General features: G+C 36.5%; 1 protein-coding gene across 1 annotated transcript in view; it reads right to left on the reverse strand.

Moving 5' to 3' along the window:
- Positions 1–16,302, reverse strand: part of EYS (eyes shut homolog) — a 674,079-nt gene that overhangs the window by 90,439 nt on the left and 567,338 nt on the right. Inside the window, exon 40 of the mRNA XM_056488606.1 lies at positions 14,057–14,277. Within this exon, the coding sequence (XP_056344581.1) occupies positions 14,057–14,277 (221 nt within the window). The remainder of the gene's footprint in view (positions 1–14,056; positions 14,278–16,302) is intronic.

Genomic DNA, 16,302 nt, shown 5'->3' on the forward strand with positions numbered 1-16,302 from the left:
TTTTCTTTTTAACAACTGGAGATATATAAATGCAGGGGGAGGAGGGACAGAAGTTATAGGTGACAACATTCTAAGCATCTTAAAATATTTGCGACACAGAAATCGCAGTGACTAAATATACCCTAGGAGTGCAATGTTTCTCTCTCTTTTTTTTTCTTTTTTCTTTTTTCTTTTTTTTTTTTTTTTTTTTTTTTCTCCTTTCTGGTAAATCTCAGAGCATTTCAAATGTTCACTGCCACAAGGTTTGTCAGAAGCTGAGGGGTTTTTTGGTCCTCTCTATGAAATTTATTTCTGCAAGCCACTGCCAGCAGGAAGACGCTTTTATGAGAAGCAAAATGCTACTGCAGGATTTACTTTCTCTATACCCCTAGCTTTATTTAAATGTCATAAAGAGCTGGCAAAACCCAATTACTGCCAGCTCTGCAGAGTCCTCCTCCAGCTCAGCTCTGTGCTGTGCTGCTTTTTGTCCGGAGGGGCTTTAGTGCCAGGTCCATTTCTGCGGTGGCTCTCCAGCTGTAGATGGCAGCAGCCCCCAGCTCTTCTCCCTCTCAGCTTGGTGGGAGCCTAAAACCAGCCCGGAGACACAGAACTGTGCTCTGCTCAAGAGGCAGCAGAACAAAATATGGATAATAAGGATTTTTCACAGCCAAGGATTGCAGGATTTTCCTTGGCAAAGAAAAGCAGCTTGTGAAGCACTCGTTTATTTAAGATTTTGTTTGTTGATTTGGCTTTTTTTTTTTTTTTTTTTTTTTGAGAAAAACATTATTTTGCATACACAGTATTTTGCATACACGGGCACTTGGACAGTGTATAACTGTATAAACAAATGTCCCCAGAGCATAAAGATGAGATTTGGCACAAAACCAACTTTTCTCATTTTGTATTAATTTTTATTTCTAGAAGTTGGAGCATTCTGTGGTGAGTGGCCTTGGGATGCTCTGTTTTTTTGGGTTTGTGGCTCAGGTTGCAGTGTTCTGGTCTAAGGAAAGCTAATTGCACATGTACCTGGCTTTGCAGTGTAACTTGATAGAATATGTATGCAATCAGTGTCAAGGATATGAGAAATACATGTATATTGCCCAATGTATTTAAAACACATATTATAAAGGCTAACTTACAGAAAATGATTGTCAATTTAAAAATCCAGGAATTAGGAACTGCCTAATTCATACGAAAAAAAGCCAAAATCAATACATATGCATGTATACCAATTTACCTATGAATACACCTTATAAATATATTTTCTCCTTTACACATAGTATAAAGATATAATAATACCCAACTGGTTTTGCTACTACTCAAATATTTACCCATAAAAAATTGATCCAAACTGAGGTTTAACTATCTTAGTCAGCCAAAAATAAAACCAAGATATGTTCATTTCAATTACCATTTTTTACATAATCTGCTTTACTGCACATAGCAAGATTAGGTCCTAACCACAAATGCCATCTTGTTCATGTTAAATCACAGCATTTTACCACCAAAGCACAGAACAAACATCCTCTCATTTTAAAACTGTTATAACTCCACATCTGCTCTTAAATCATCACCCTAGCTTTAAAAACCTTATTGAACACAAACAAGCAACTGTCCATAAATAAAAAGCATCCAGATATTGAATCCTTCTCCATCTCAGTATTGACTCTTGCCTTGTGGTAGTGTCTGTGTAAAACATGCTCTGCTACAGATGGAATTCACTCGTTCTTGTTATTAAGTGAAACACAGCAGGACCCAGAGAGCATTTGCTGAAGCTGAAAACTGATGTCAGAATTCAGCCTTGAATTTTGAGCTGGCAGAACCACCTTATAAATTTGCTGAGTCTCAACACTTGTAAAACTAGTGAAATAAACTCCTGATTGCTTTGTCTTTTTCACTGCAGTTTAAGCATACATACTAAAGTTACATTTCAATGTTAAAAATGTTCTTCCACTCAAAGAATTTTAATGCCTAACAATTAAATAGGTATCTGTGAAACAGCTTGTCTACCTCATTTTTCTTGAAAGCAGGCAAATAGTAAGGATACTCAAAGACTGTAGCAGTATTTTAAATATGAGTGGCTGCTTTTAACTTACTGTGAAACCAAATGCATGTTTATATATTTCCTTCTTGCTCTATCATCCCTGAGACAGTGACAAAGCAATGAACTGTTTACTGTGCCCTGTGTCCCACTTCAACTGTGCTTCCATGGTTTAAGTGAATCTTAAGTAGGCAAATTTCACCCTGGGGAAGAGGAGAGTAAAAGAATTGTACTGGATGAATCAGAAACCTAGAGAAAGCATCAGGAAAAGGAAATGGTTTGTGACTCTTTTTCTGTGTATTCTCCAAGCTGGGGAGTGGTGACATTTAGACCTTCTGCCTAATTTACAGGTTTGGTATTAATTACCAGGGAGCTTTGTAGGTTTTTTTTTTTTTTTTTTTTTTTTGTGGATTTTTTTTTTTAAATACCATTTTTTGGATAATGGGAGAATAGGGTTGTATTAGACATGACCTGAAGGGCAAAAAGGAATTGGCAAAATTTCACTTTAATTTCTCCATGAAATCTGATTGAGGAAAAGCTAAAAAAAGTTTAAAAAAGGTAATCACCTTTACAATACACAATTTATTTGTTAATGGTACTTAACTGCAAATGATTTTCAGTTCAATTTACCCTAGGTTTTTCTAAACAGTTTATTCTCTCCACTACATTACTATTTTTTTCCAGGTAGTGACTCTGATCCATGTAACAATATCCTGAATACTAATGAATATAAAGAAAAAAATCTAGCTTGCATAAAATGATAACATGATGAAAATGAGCCTAGTGTGAATATTGGGATTTAAATCAATCTCTGAATATTTTGGTAAGGTATGATGTCCATAATTAATCCCTGAAGGTATCCAGGAAAGTGCTTAAATCTGGGTTAATGAACTATCATGCTTAGTTTCCAACCTAGAAGTACAATGCACTATTTCTGGAAATGGTTTACAGAATGGAAAAATGGATGAATTATTGGGAAAATCTGACAACTGAAATAAAATCATGCTATACTGACATATTGTGTTCTACTACCAAAAATAATAGTTATTAGATATTATCCAGGCTACAGACAGTAGTCTTCATGTTATATTTTAAGACTTGTACTCAAAATGCTAACCATTTGTAAATCAAACCCTCTTGATGTGAAGAATTTGTTTAGGTTGAATATCTCTTAATTGATGATATTAGCATATTTCTGTGTATTTTCCTTTGTCTTTTCCAGACCCCATGATATGAATAATCCAGAAAAAAAAAAAAAATTAAAGTTAAAATTAAGTTAAAGTCTGGATCAGCAACAGTGTGGGGAGCAGGACCAGAACAGTGATTGAGTGATTGTCCCCCTGTACTTGGCACTGGTGGGGCTGCACCTTGAGTGCTGGGCTCAGTTCTGAGCCCTTCCCTCAAAACAAGAAGGACATTGAGGTGCTGGAGTGTGTCCAGAGAAGGACACCTGAGCTGGTGAAGAGTGGGTCTAGAGAGTAAACCATAGGAAGAGCAGCTGTGGTAGCTGGGGTTGCTTATCCTGGAGAAATGGAGTCTCAGGGAGACCTTATCAATCCCTACAACTCCCTGAAAGGAGGCTGAGGTGGGGTGGGGGTCAGCCTCATCTCACATGCAGCAAGTGACAGCACAAGAGGAGATGGCCTTAAGCTGTGTCAGGAGAGGCTGAAGTTGGACATCAGGAAGAGTTTCTTCACTGAAAGGATGGTTAAGAGACAGCCCAGGAAAGTGGTAGAGTCACCCCTGGCAGTGTTCAGGAAATAACTGGAGATGGCACTTAGTTCTATGATCTAGCTTACAAGGTGGAGATTGGTCAAAGGTTGGACTAGATGATATTGAAGGTCTTTTACAACCTTAATGATTCTATGATTCTAACTGCTAAGGTTGTCACTGAGAAATATAGAAAAAAGTATTTTATTTACAGGACAGCACTCATGCATCTTGAACAAATGTTATTAATTTACATTTCATTAATAGAATTTACTCCCATTGTACTCCAGTTCATGTGTCTTTTTGGGATTTTACCTATTTTCTCAGTGTCCTTATCTTTGCAATTGAGGTGAGATACAAAACTTTAAAAATTGCCCTTAGCACCCTCACCAACAATATGCTCTAAAACCCAAAAGTATAATGAAGACAGGATGATTTTGGAGAAAGGAGCAGTAAATACAGCACAGCTATAGTCAGCATATAGTTTGAGTGTATATGTATCCACATGTGTTTGTGTCTGTGTTTTCACCCAGATATTTATCTCACACCTCACAAATTCCACATGGTTACAGCAAAGCTCATGAGGTAGTTACTAAATAATGAAACTTCACATACTATTAGTATCTTCACAGGCTGTTTAGAAATAGAAAAAAATCATGACCAGAGCTTCTGAAACTGAAGGTTTACACATCCCTCTGCAATCCTGAGAAAATTTGCTGGGGAGTGTAGAAAGAGAACTCTAATGTAAGTAACAGTGATGCAAGTGATCAGTGATAATTGTGATCTAAGCTGATGACTAGTGCTGAACCAGAACAGGGGTGACTCCTCCACACTTTGTTGCCATGAGGGTTCCTGAATGTTCCTCCCATAAAACCAGGCCTTGCTGCTGAGCTCCTCCTCAGTTCCCAGCAGCTGGTTGTGCTTGGCCAGAGGCTCGGATGGTCACAGGGTATGGTTTTGACCTGAGCAGTGCAGAGACCCACTACAAGATCATTAATGAAGGTGTCTTCTGTCTCCAGAGCAATGACTCACTGTCAGACCCCAGCCACTGGGCTGGGACAGCTTGCCAGTGGAGCCCTTATGACTGACAGCTTCAATAACTATTTAAAACAAAACTTCTGGCTCTGAGTAACTTGTTTCCATCTGGACTTTTCACCTTGGGTGCTCAATCCCACTGGAATTTTTTAGAACTTGATCTCATTTCTATTACAACCTGTTCAAATTATTCATGAGTGTGAAAACATGCTAGCACATATGTGCTCATTTAGGTACACAACAAAGTAAAGTATCCATTAAAGTACTCTATATACTTCATATACTGAAGTGTTCTAGGAATAAGCATGAGCAGGGTGTCCAAAAACTCATATGGCCATGACATCATATATGTGAAATATATATTCCATATTATCATCATGGTAATGACATCAGCTTTCAGCTTCAAGGTGCAGTGGTGTAGTATTGCTCCACGACTAGTCTACAACAATGCTAGATGTCTCCACTAGTTGTGGAGGAAACTAATGACCCAGGCCTTGTTCTGAGCTCTTCTACTGTGAAGTAACCTGAGGGAGGTCCTGATAAAGGCCAAAAGGATTTTTGTGGTTCTAGGGTCCTTTTACCTTTGTATTTCCAAAGATAGAGATTTCAAAAAACCAGCCTTCAAAAGTGATTGTTTCATATGTATTTGTTTTCCTAGTCAGTCTTTCCTGAAGAGGGATGTACTAATTTTCTAGCAGGACACCAGGTAATTCTTAAATCTCTGGATGCTCAGAGAATAAAATAACATATTGATCTTTTATGTTCCTCTTCACTTCAGAGTAATATACAATTTCAATAAGTCTGGACACTTATGGATCTTTTGGCAGAATGTCTCCTCTATTTCTGTCTTTCTGCTTCCTATAAGCTGTCTTTTAGCTGGGTTTGGCTACTTAAAAGACAACTAATCTAAATTCATTATATGCATACACATGGAGCATGAAATTCTCATGACTGTTGTGGTACCATTATTTGTATTTATCTTTTCAGATGATCACAAATTTGGCTGGTTTTATTGAATCCAAAAAACCATGGCTTCCCATTAAAAAAAAATCCCATTTTTTATAATTCTAAAAGGCAAATTTAAATAAGTACTATCTGAAAAAGAAATAAAGTATAAAACCAAATCTGGTGTCATGATAATCTTCTATATCAAGATGATACTTCATATCGAGACTTCTCAAATTCTCAAATTCTGTTTGAATACTAAGCATGTTTCTTGAAGCTAACAAGACACCAAAGGCAAAGAAAGTTTCTCTAAAGCATGATCAAAACCTGATCTGTTATGTGACTTCTGATAAGCTTGTTTTCTTTCAATGATAAGCTCCCAAATGAAGTTTCAGAACAATGAAGTTCTAAACCATTCAACCTCCATCAACCACATTAGTGTTTCTCTGTTATGTAATTTTGAGTATTTGAAGTGTAGAAATCTATAACTAGTAAGTAGGTTTGTATGTGAGGTCAGCAGCAAAGGAAGAAATGTTCTGACGTGTATTATAGATACTGCAGATGATCTGGTGGTTTGACCACTTCCCTGGGCAATGTGTTCCAATATATAAACTTTCTGGTTAATTTTTGCCCTTTAATATTCCATCTAAACCTCCCCTATTTTAACCTAGGCCATTTCCTGTAGTTCTGTCACTTATTACCTGGGAGAAGAGGGAAATATTCACTGTGTCACGACCCACTCTCAGGTTGTTGTAAAGAGCAATAAGGTCTCCACTGAGACTCCTTCTCTCCAGGCTGGGCAGCTCCACCTCCACTGCCCTTCTCTGGACACCCCAGAACCTCAGAGTCTTCCTTATAATGAGGGCTCAAAACTGAGCAGAGGATTCCAGGTGCAGCCTCAGCAGTGCTGAGCACAGGGGACAATCCCTGCCCTGCTCCTGCTGGCCACACCATGGCTGATACAGGCCAGGGGCCACTGCCCTTCCTGGCACCTGGGCACACACTGATCATGTTCAGCTGCTGTGACCAGCACTCCCAGGTCCTTTTCCCTTGAGTCACCTTCCAGCCACTCTTCTCTAAGCCTGTAGCTCTGCATAGAGCTGTTGTGACTCCTGGTGTTATTGAACCTCACACCACTGGCCTCAGACCATGATCCAGCCTGTCCAGGTGCCTCTGCACAGCCTTCCTGACTTCAGATCAACACTCCCACCCAACCTGAAGCTGTCAGTGAATTTACTGAGGGTGCACATGATCCCCTCCTCCAGATCATCAATACAGATATTAAACAGGACTGGGCCCAACACTGAGTTTTGGGGAACCTCACTGGTGACTGGCTGACAACTGGGGGTAACTCCTTTCACCACCACTGAGCTTGGATTCTCAGAAAAACTTATACTGAAGGGATCATCTATGTGGAATTTTGGAAAATCATTAGTACAATGAATATGGCACATTAGTGATTTTTCATATATATACTACATGATACACCTTATAGCAAGCAGTCTGAGCTCTGCTATTTGTCAGGATTCATAGTAAAATGAAATTCTTCCTAAGAATCTGCACACTACTTCTCCAATTGGAGAAATTTGTGGTTTGAGTCTTTCTGTTTATTCTTAACCGTTTCACTTTCCTTGGCAAAAGTATTCAATTAATTTTGCTTCTATGTTGTATTCTAAAGCTTCAAAATAGATACCCCTTCTGGAATTAAAGCAATCAGAAATGCTGATTTGGTTGTGCTGCAATTTGTAGAAATAATGCTGCATAGAATTTCTACATATTCAGTCAAAACATTCCAAGATGACTGGTATAATAATGGCATTTACTGCTATTTCAATACCTCCACTAAAATTTGAGCAATGGTAGCTTCTCTGATTTAAGTAAAATTCAATAGAGATGATATATAACATGATGTGTAAAAATTTTTGTGCAGAGCTTGCATGTTATCTAGAGAGTCATGAATTTGAACCCCGATTTATTTCGGATTCTTGATTTTCACACATGCACTGTTTTCAGTGTGCCCCTTTTCAAACTAATTGAATACTAAATCTGTGGCTCTGAGAACATAAAAAATTGATTTTCCCACAAACTTTTTAATAGAATCATCACAATACTGCCCAAATTAGAAGCAGAATGCTTTGTGGTTTGAATATCACCTTTTCTAACTTGCTTGTTTTGATTATTTTTCAATTGCCAGAATTTGTTATTACAAGAGTATTTCTAAGAAAAAATTATGCTCTGAAGCAATCAAATTCTGAAGATATAACATCATTTTAATCACTAGTAAAGAAGTTTCATATTTTAAAAATGTTTATTTAAAAAGAACAGCAGTTCAATACTAGTATATCCAATAAAATGTATAACTTTATATTTTGCTGTGTCCCCATATATTATCATAATAAAATTTCTTGAGGTCTTATAGATGTTTTGTTTAAAATCTAAAACATCATCACTTAATGCTGTCAGCTTAATGGAACATGGCTTTGATTTCTTTGTCAAATCTCTCCTCCATACTACTATAATCTGAGGAATATAATGCCCAAGAAATGAAATATGATAAAATGGGAATCTGTTTCTGATGCCAAGTGTGAGACACCCCTTGTTCAATTAATTCAGTCTTGAAACTGATATCCTAACAGTATTTTGAAGCTAGATATCCTAAGAAAACTGCAGATTAGAACAATTTATTGTGTAATCTTCAAGGGCTAGAAGGCATCAAAATTTAGTTTTCATTTCTGATTTAGGTAAAACTAATGTAGGAGAAATGCAGATTCTGTTCAGAAAAAAATTGTGCAGAGTTTTCAAAGGGACTTAAGCCAAATGAATTCCTTCTACCAGAAAGGTCATTCTAGGTAAATGAATTATCTATCTGTTAATACTTACTGCTAGGAAAATTGGAAATTAAATTTTCTCCTTTGCTTATTTGATTTTGTTGTGAGAATATGATGCAACAAACACACATCCAACAGGATTTTTGGTCATTATGGAACCATCTTTCATTCTCCCCAAGTATGATTTTGATTCCTTAATAAGAATGGCATTATGTTTTCCAAAGATCATGAGGAATCTAAAAGGATGAATACACCTCTTCCAGAAAAAGAAAACAACTTGGAAATAAATTTATATTAATTATTTTCTTCTACAAAATCAAATTTGAAGTAAGCAATAGAAAACAATAGATTCCCAAATGTCAATCTCTGACATAAGTACCGAATTCCCACTATACAATCTAATCTCATTAAAAGAACAGGACCCCAAAAAATCAAGTCCCCAAAGTACTCTTCCTAAATAATGGTGTGTGTAAGCATGAATAATCATCAACATCATCATCATCATCATCATCACAACAACACGAGTTTCTGGAGTTGTAAAATGAGAGCATCTTTGGTATTGAGAGATCTGCCGAAAAAGCACCCCTTTAAAAGGAAGGAAGTTATCTTCTTCCTACAAATCAGCACTGCATAAGTACATTTGTTGCAAATTCTGAAAAGGTGTGAGAATAAAACACTCTCATCTGGAAATTTTCTTAATTTGAAAATCAACTAAGATTAAATTAATCCCTTTCGTTTATCTTTCTTCAAAACCTGAATAGGGTGGAACCTATAATATTAGTTCTGAAATTAACATGGATGTAAACTAGGATTTAGATTTGTAAAAAACCCAACAAACTGATGTTCTGAATTATATGTTGGTCTGAGTCTCTTGGTCTACAAAACACATCTATAAAAAGTTTTTGATAAATGATCAGTTCTGATATTTCTGACTAGCTGGTACCTTTCTTACCCAGAAACATCTACATTTAAAGCAATGAGAGAAAATCCATGAGCAATTCTAAAACTCTGGCCTGCAATACTCTTGCTAGTTTTGGAGAAATGCTTCAGTATTCCTTAGTTTGAAAATAGACACTTGCTCATTCTAGGGTAAAAATTCTATCTTTAGGTCAAGAAACACAGAAACCAGATTTTGCAATCTGGAAGCAGACTGCAGCTCTGTGATAAAAATCTGGGAAAACAATTACTAAAGGCATATAAACCTACCTTTAGTTTAATACCTTCAGCTGAAGCCTGCCATAACACACAATTTTAGCTTATGGGCACAAGCAAGCATAAATGCATTTTTTTGCACGTGGCTGGGAGAGAATCACCAGGATTAGCTTTAAAACGAAAAACGAGATGCAAAAAATGTTAAAAAGAACATTTTAGTGTTTCCAAACTTAATCTCTTTTGATTTTCTTCTAAAAGATTCACATTTGGAATTACTCTTTCTACTATTTAATTAATATTCAGGATATATACTTAATATGTTTATAGTATATACTTAATATACTAAAAGGAAACAACAAAATTTGTTAATTCACTTCATCTGGTCTCCTCACATCTACATCATAAGATTGTCTATCACTTAATCAACCTCAACCATAAAATTATCTTGGACTAACAAGCTAATGCAACCTTGAACTTTTTTTTTTTTTTTTTTTTTTTTTTTTTTCTGAAAGACATTTAAAATGTTATCAAATGAACTTTAGAAAAGAGTTTGAATAGAAATTTTCATTTAGTGATCTGTTTTTAAAGGCTTAAGGGGAATTGCATGATTTCCGAGAATGCAGAAAACAGTTTCTGATGTAGGTATTTAAATATTTTCCTATTTATAACTAAAAAGGTACTATTCAAATGAGACCTAAATGTCTGGGAAGGTATCTCTTACATTGTCAGGAGATGAAAATTGAGAATTTAAATTCCTCATATATTTTTGTTGATTAAAGCATACATGGCAGTCAAAATCTGAAGATAAGTGTCTCTATTGAAATTTATTGCTAATTGAGTTTGATTTTTCAGTCTTGGTTAATTGATTAACATTAATGGACCCATCTGCTGCATCAATACATGGGGAATAACAACAGTAAGAATAATCACTGTGAGAATAGTTTGAGACACTGCAGACATGATTGTTTGTGGGAGCAATTAACTTCGAGATTGTACTCTACATTATAAAAGCTAAGCTTATGTATGTTTACATTTTTTGAGTCTTTATACAATTTAAAACAAATGCATTAATCAACTGTGTAGTGTAGTGGCTGACATAATTGTCAAATCATTGGTGAGGTAATTTGGTGAGTTTATTTCCCACACACAGATGTGTCTTCTTAATTAACACTAAGCTTGGTTTGCAACATCTGGCTCATATGATCAGGGGGCCACAGAGAATATTAAGAGCTTCATAGGTTAATCTTTCCATGCCCATTTCAAACACATCCAAATCCAATGAACTTTGAATTCTGTAGAACTGTGTGACATCACAGCCTTAAATTTACTGAATAGTTGTCATTTTTCCCCTTCTGAAATGTACCAGTCTCTGGAATTCCATGTTAGTATACATTTAAAGTGCAGGAAAAGAGCTAGAGGATTTGATAATTTGCTTTTTAAAGGAGTAGAGCATTTACATAGGAGGCTGTTTCATTTTTTAATCTAATACACAATGACTATGTAAAGAATTAAGAATTTAGATTTCTATTGAAGCATGCATGGGATGCAACATATGTTTAAATACTCTTGAAACCAATGTTTTCTGTTCTATTGTGCAGGCTTTGGCTGGGATAAAGCTAATATTGCACACAGTAGCTGGCTGGTGGGGGGCTGTGTTTTACATTTGTGCAAAGCACTGGGTTGATGACACAGTCAAGGTCTTTTTGCTCCTTGCCCACCGCACCAGCACAGGGCTGGGGCAGCACAAGGAGCTGGGAGGGGACAGCCAGGACAGCTGACCCAAGTGATACCCCAGAGCACAGGCATCGTGCTCAGCACGTCAAGCAGGGGGTAAGAGAGAGGGAGTGGCTCGAGTTACATTGTCTGCCTTCCCAAGTCACCATTCCACATGCTGAATCTGTTTTTCTGTCACCATTGCCCTGCCTAGACAATTTAGGGCTGTGTTCCCCCTTGTTCCCCATTCTGAGCTTGATCCTGGCCCCCCACCAGTGGACTGATGTCCCAGTCTTGCCTCAGCATGTTGATGTACCCGGGGATGTCCCCAGTGCCCAAGGGCTGGGTCTGTCCTGATGCCCACCTGGTGCAAGCCCTGCCCTGGCATGCCCCTGGGGAGCACCTGGTATAACCAATGACCAGAACACAGGGTCAGCTGCATCCTGAAATTTTTTGTCTGAAAATTAGGTACATTCTAATCCCTGTCTCCTTCTACTAAAATTACAAATATATCGTTTTCCTTTCAAATAAATTTCTTTTACATAATCATTGTAATTAATAGGCTGAACACTACAGTAGTATTTTTCTACTCTGATGATGGGAAAAGGCAAGTAACTTCCTTGTAAGAACAACTGTAAAAAACATTTCTTAAAAAACATGCCTATCTATACTCAGCAATATGCATTGATGAACTCCAGTCTTCCTTACAAAAACATGGCAGAGATATTTGCTATGTAATACTTCAGGGTCTTTCTGAAGCAAACCCACTCATTAGTTGCCAAGCACTTTAAAAATAAAATGCAATTATTTTTTTTTCTTTTTGCCACTAAGCAGTGTAATTGAAGCACCTGGCAAAAATCTTGCTATGACATCAGATACTTCCCTCATCACTCATGTGAATCCCATTAGGCCCCATGGATATATGTCCAACTGATTTAAAAGTTCCCTAATCTGATCCTCGTCCACCAAGTGTAAACCTTCCTTTCTTCAGACTTTCTCCTACAGGAGAGGAATAGTATTCCTGGAGCCCAGTTATAAATACAGTCTAAGGCAAAGAAGGGGCTTCAGTCTTTCCTGAATCCTTTGTCACCAGAAGTTTTCCCCATTCAGCAGCAAGCCTGCATTTTCCTAGGTCTTCCTTTTGCTGCAGATATCCTTCTATAAGCTTTTGGTTTTGCCTTGCACGTCCCTGCCAGATTAATCTCCAGATGGGCTTTGACTTGTTCCATATCTATGTAGCTGGATTTTTTCTCTGTACTCTGCCCAGATCACCTGGCTGTGCATCTCTCTCTTGTATATTTCCTTTTAATGTTTTAGTTTTGTCAAGAAGCATCTTATTAATCCATTCAGGCTTGCTGACAGTTGATTTCCTGCTTATTGGAATGAATCATTCTTGGGTTTGGAGGAGGTGATCCCTGAAAATCAGTTGCTGTTGTAGAAAATCATGAAAACTGTCCTAATGCACAGCCACTAATCCCTGGTTTGCACATGCCCAGTCTTCCATGATGCCTCTGGACTGAAGAGAAGTGACCTATTTCAAAACAAAAGCATTTCTGAAAAGGGCCCAGGCCAGCAGTTGGAAAGCAGAAAGGCAAGAAATAAATCCAATCCTCATGAATTATTCAGGACACAAATTCAAATGACGCTGCATTCCATAATGGCTGCTGACAGGCCAAGCAGTAGAATGGCAGAGATACAGTAAAGACCAAGAGAGAAAAAAGAGATTCATTACTCCAAAGTACATACTCAGTTTCACCAGACTGGTAGGAAAATTGTGTGTTTTCATAAAACTGCCTTGCTTTCATTTGTGCTCTAGTCAAACAAGACTTAGAGATCAAAGATCTATTTGGTGTTTGTGTGTTCATATCAATCAAGAGAAGTCCCTCAAAAATCTGTTCAAGATCTACTCAATCTAAGAAAAAACACAGTGGCCCAGAATATCAAAAGAACTTTAGACTGTTTTATTCAGCATTTGCCTTGAAGTGAAGTACAATTTTTAAAAAATTTGTCAATTACTTCACAAATTCTATCATTTCTAAACAGAAATGTGTTTCTAAATGCTGTATTCCTTAGATAATGATCCTGTTGCTATGGCTTAAAAAGTTCCTGTGCTCCTACTGAGCCATCATCCTCTGTACTTTTAACTCATCTCAGACTCCATTCCCTCTTTCAGCATGATTCACCTTAACTTTCAAGGTTTTTGGCAGTACCTTTTCACATATGCTGAAGGTGAGCAAGAAAGTAAATTGTTAGTGTTTTCATAGCATGATGATGGACATTTGCACCCACTAACACACCACAAAAATGTGTGAGGGTACATGACTGAGATATGGAGAATGACATCTTCTGTCCAAACCGTCTATACAAAGGTTCAGATTTAGTTTTGTAGCAGTACTGTAGCAGATGTGGTTGGTTACAAAGGAATTCTGACTTCAACAAAATATATATCCTGTGTGGACAATGTCATTATATTTTATATCACTTTTCATGGAAGTAAATAAAGTTTAACATCTCTCTGGCTATCTATGAAGATATTGCATTTTCTAATTGAAATTATCAGGACAAAAGTTTGGTGATTATTTCATTACAGAGAAAATTATAGTAATTTTGCCTCAAGAATGAATGATAGAATGGGTAAAGAAATACCTCTTACCTAGTGCAGGTCCCACCATTGTGACATGGATGATAATCACATATCGGAACATTGCAGTTCTCAACATTCCTTCCTTCAAGAGCCTCGTCTATGATGAACAACTCTTTGTGGTTTACTTGAAAATCCCTAATGCATCCTTTGTAGCCATATATCTGCCCAGCACACCGATGAACCTCCTCATAAACAGGAACATTTCCAAGGAAGATTGATCCAAAAGTGATCTGCAGAAACAAAAAGAGACTCATAAAAAAAAAGTGATTTGTGATGTTATTGTAAATAATGAAAGGATAATAGATAGTGATAAAGGAAATAATCACTATTTGAATATGGCCAAAAACTCTGATACTTTCTGAAGTGATTATTTTTAAAAATATTATTATCTTTTTTTCAAGCAGGGTCTGACCAAATCATGTTAGTGCTCACTATGGTAATTACTAGGTTGCCTGACCTAGGATTCAAGCCCTTAATTCTAAGGAATTGAAAAAAAAATATAAATATATATGTATAGTTGTATCACACAGTTATGCATTTATTTGTACAATACTATTAATCCAGAAAGAGGGTGACATGTAACCCATTCAAGTCAAGTAGGAATAAACCAATGAAATCCAAAATATATCACAGCATATATAAAACATGTGAGGGGATAATTTATAGTGAAGAGGCCCTTCATTATCATATTAAGACACCTGTAAAGAAGTAGAAACAGGAAGAAAATATCCCATTGATTTATGTGAAATCATCCATATGATTTTTTCTTTGCTGTTTCCAGTATTGCTTTTGTCAGTCCTGGAGCTATGTTGCTGACAATTTCAAGTGAAATTTGGTGGTACAATGAATGTGAATACTGCCTGATATTCTTCTACTTAGTGTCTTTCATTCTGAAGGGAAAAAGAAAAAACACCTACTTCTTTTAGATCATGGATGAAGTCAAATCAGATTTTTCATATCAAAGGAATTCAAAGACTTTTGGCTCTGCACTTGTTGAATTTATTTCAGATCACTTGACTTTATGCCCTTTTAAACAAAGCTAAGTGATTGACAAGATTTGTAAGTAGTGTTTGCAGACATTTTCTCTCTGCTTGTGAATCTCTTTCAAGAGTTAAGCAAAGCATTGGACTGCATTATAAAGTGTCTGTGATTAAGAGCAGTGTTTTTAACACTCCACTTGCAGCACAATCTCCTTTATTATTTGTCTTACTTTACAAAAGCACTAACCTTGTGGGCAGATTCAGGGTATCACAGAACAACCTCAGCAGGCTTTGCTCAGTTTCTAGCATTACTGGATTTTATCATTATGTATTAGGTGTTTAAGCTCATGTTACTACACCATAATATACATTCTTTCTATAAAGGTCCTTTTCTGAATTTAACTGAATTGAACATAATACATTTTAAGGAGGCACAAAGAAAGCTTTCCTGTAAGTCTTGTTAATAACATAAAAGGCTTAATAAAGAGTTACATAAATAACTTATGCAATACTCATGTTTAACTTTTCAAATACTAATTTGAAAACATCCTTCTTCACTTTGAGCCTGAGTGGTAAAAAGGATTACCTTGGGCAATAATGGGAAGATATTCATTATTCCTCCTAGAGATAAGAAAAGTCTTTTTTTCTTTCTTTGATTGTGTGCTTTGTAAATAGAGGTTCTGGGAGATTAAGAGCAGATCTGTAAAGTGTAATAGTTAGTAATGAGGATTTAACATTCATACTACATACCATGTAAGGGAAGAAATTCTGTAACAAACCAGCAGTGCATACTGTGAGATGCATATCAAGATTAGCATCTCTACAGATAACTGGTCTGTCTTCTAGTGAACAAACTTATAAAGCAAACTGCCAATCACAGCTCAAATTTTTGTCTAAAAGCATTTTAAATATTTAATGCACAAATAATCTTGTGATGAGAGAATGCATAACAAAGGCAATAAAATGAAGACAAAGAGTAACTGAAAACTCAAGATTTGAGAAAGCTGGCCTCTTGTCCATTCAGAATGAGTCTTCTGATACCAGTTTCAAAATGGAGAGAGGTATTTTTACAATATTGCTCAGAAGCCAAGTCCTAGCAAAAATACTGACACCAGATAAAATCACTGATGATTCATAACTGTCCTCCACTAGACAGTGTGGCTTGCAATTAAAAAAGTAACTAGAATTACTACTTATTAATACCTGAATTGTTTCTAATAACCCCCAGGCCTTAGGTAAATGATGCTGCTAATATAAATTTTTTAATTCTCTTAG

Source organism: Oenanthe melanoleuca, chromosome 3 (genome assembly GCF_029582105.1).
Source record: "Oenanthe melanoleuca isolate GR-GAL-2019-014 chromosome 3, OMel1.0, whole genome shotgun sequence".
Taxonomy (NCBI): domain Eukaryota; kingdom Metazoa; phylum Chordata; class Aves; order Passeriformes; family Muscicapidae; genus Oenanthe; species Oenanthe melanoleuca.